Source organism: Eimeria maxima, genomic scaffold (assembly GCF_000499605.1).
Source record: "Eimeria maxima Weybridge genomic scaffold, Emw_scaff119, whole genome shotgun sequence".
NCBI lineage: Eukaryota > Apicomplexa > Conoidasida > Eucoccidiorida > Eimeriidae > Eimeria > Eimeria maxima.
Window position 1 is genome coordinate 52501 of NW_013563422.1, and position 2746 is coordinate 55246.

Sequence of the window (2746 nt, forward strand, 5' to 3'; positions counted from 1 at the left end):
CCTTTTCTGTCTCCTTTTCTGTCTCTTTTTTTTTCTCCCTCTCTCTTTCTGTCTCTCTTTCTGTCTCTCTTTCTGTCTCCTTTTCTGTCTTCTGTCTCCTCTAGTGTCTCCCTTTTTATGTGTCTCTTTTTTTTTTCTCCTTTTTTTTGTCTCTTTTTTTCTTCTTAGGTGGATTTCTTAGAGCGTGCAGCTGGTGATTCATTTGTTAATTTATTGTTACCCCATACCGTCACAGAAGATGGGCAACTCGTCTTCTAGGGTTTAGGGTTTAGGGTTTAGGGTTTAGGGTTTAGGGTTTAGGGTTTAGGGTTTTTAGGGTTTCTAAGGTTTAAATATGTTGTCATAAGGACAACAAAAAAATAAATAATATTTAATTATTATTTTCTTTTTCTTTTTGTTTTATTATATCTAAATACTATATATATAGAACAGCAGCAGCAGCAGCAGCAGCAGCAGCAGCAGCAGCAAGAGCAACAGCAGCAACAGCAGCAGCAGCAGAAGTATTTGCTATTCTTTAGACTTCCTGCATCTCCCAATTGCCTTGCAGGTTTAGGGTTTAGGGTTTAGGGTTTAGGGTTTAGGGTTTGTAGGTGCCTAGGGTTTAGTGTTTAGGGTCTATGTTGCATGCATTTAGTTTTGGGGCTGCATGCAAAACAATATATTCCTTCCCTTTTCCTTTTTTCCCTGCTTATTCCTGCTGCTGCTGCTGCTGCTGCTGCTGCTGTTGCTCGTTCTAATTGCTGCTCCTCCTCCTAACTGCTGCTGCTGCTGCTGCTGCTGCTGCTGCCTATTTCTGCTGCTGCTGGCCCCCCAACCAATAAAAAAAAAAGTATATATAATTTAATTATATATAAATATAATTAGTGTATTTTCTTTATACACTAAAAGAAAATTATTTATTTAGTAGGAATTATTATTCAATAATATTTATTGTTTATTTATTGTTTATTTATTTATTTATTGTTTATTTATTATTTATTTATTTGTTTATTTATTTATTTTATTATTTATTTATTTATTTATTTATTTATTATTTATTTTATTATTTATTTATTTATTTAATTGGTAAAAGTAATTACTAAGTAGACTAAGTTTATATAATATTATTAATAAAAAAAATAATAAATAAATATATTTATTTATTATATATATATTTATTTACTTAGCAATAATTATTTAATATAATTAAATAAATAAATAATTAATTAACTGTCTCCTCTTATAAGCTCGTGTCTCCTCCATATAGGCCTGTGGGGGGGGGGCCCCCCTAGAGGGGCCCCCCTTAGCCCGAATTGTCTCAAGACGCTCGGAGCCCAGCAGCAAGAATTGGTGGCGAGGCGACGAGCCTATATAGAGTTGGCGGCTACCCCTGCCTAGCTAGCTAGCTAGCTGCTTATCTAGCTAGCTGCTTAGCTAGCTAGCTAGCTAGCTAGGTATTTATTTAGCTAATTGTATATCTAGCTAGTTAGGTTAATTATTATTATTATTATTATTGTTACATATAATAATATATAAGAAAAAAGGTTATATATAAACAAATAAACAATTCATTTGTTTGCATGCATGCATGCACGCATGCATGCATGAATGCATGCATGCATGCATGCATGCGCTCTGCTGCAAAACCCTATATATATACACTAAAGAAAGCAGCAGCAAACTATGTTTGCTACTGCTGCAGCAGCAACAGCAACAGCAGCTGCTGCTGCTGCTGCTGCTGCAGTTGATCTACGAATATAATACATATATATGTATACAATGTATATAATATATATGTATATGTATATGTATATATGTACGTATATATACATAATACATATATCTATATATATAGATAATTTAATTATTATATATAATGATTTATTTATTTATTTATTTATTTATATATATATAAATAAATAAATAAATAAATAAATAATTAAATTACCTAGAATCTAGTCCCTGTTATATATCTAGCTCTCCTCTCTGCGTCCTTATTTAATTTCTCTCTTTTCTCTACTACCTCTGGCTTACTCATGTACTCCTTGAGCATTTTTTGTCTCCTTTCCTCCTCTGTTATCTTATTTCCTTCCTCTACTTCTTTTTGTATTTTTTTCCTTATTGCCTCTGCTCTCCCTGGTGTACGCTGTACATTTAGTCCTAATTGCTCCCTCCTCCTCCTCTCGTCCCTCTCCTCTGCCTGGCGGCGGAGCTCAGCTATCCTGCCTCCTCCTCCACGAGCAGGACGACCTGCTGGTCTTGGTGCTGTACCCTGGGGCCCCCCTGTACCACTAGGGGCCCCAACACCTGAGGGCCCTCCTGTACCCTCACCAAGACCTGCCTCTTCTGCTGTACGCTTATGACCTGCCATTGTTGCTGTCCTTCCTCCTGCTGCTCCTGCTGCTCCTGCTGCTCCTGATGGTCCCTCTCCTGGGGAAGGAGGAGGAGAAGAAGGAGGAGAAGAAGGAGGAGAAGAAGAAGGAGAAGAAGAAGGAGATGTTCCTTCTCCTTCTTCTTCCTTATTATCCATAGGTGTCTCAACAAAAGATGCATCTAGTTCTTGGTCTTCTTCTCCTGTTGCTGCTGCTGCTAGCCAATCGTCTCCTCCTGCTACTCCTGCTGCTGCTGCTGCTGCTGCTGCTGCTGGTGATGATGACCAGTCTCCTTCTGCTGCTGCTGCTTGTAAGACACCTCCATTATTATTATATGGGTATAGAGGGACTGCAGCAGAAGGAAGTATAAATATATTCAATAAAAGTATTCCTGC

At 37.3% G+C, this 2746-nt stretch overlaps 1 protein-coding gene across 1 annotated transcript in view; it reads right to left on the bottom strand.

Moving 5' to 3' along the window:
- Window positions 1-1927: 1927 nt before the first annotated feature.
- The window catches only part of EMWEY_00015150 (hypothetical protein, conserved), a gene marked incomplete at both ends in the record, with an annotated part of 1002 nt that continues 183 nt past the window's right edge, over window positions 1928-2746 (bottom strand). The window contains one exon of the mRNA XM_013477339.1: window positions 1928-2700. Within this exon, the coding sequence (XP_013332793.1) occupies window positions 1928-2700 (773 nt within the window). The remainder of the gene's footprint in view (window positions 2701-2746) is intronic.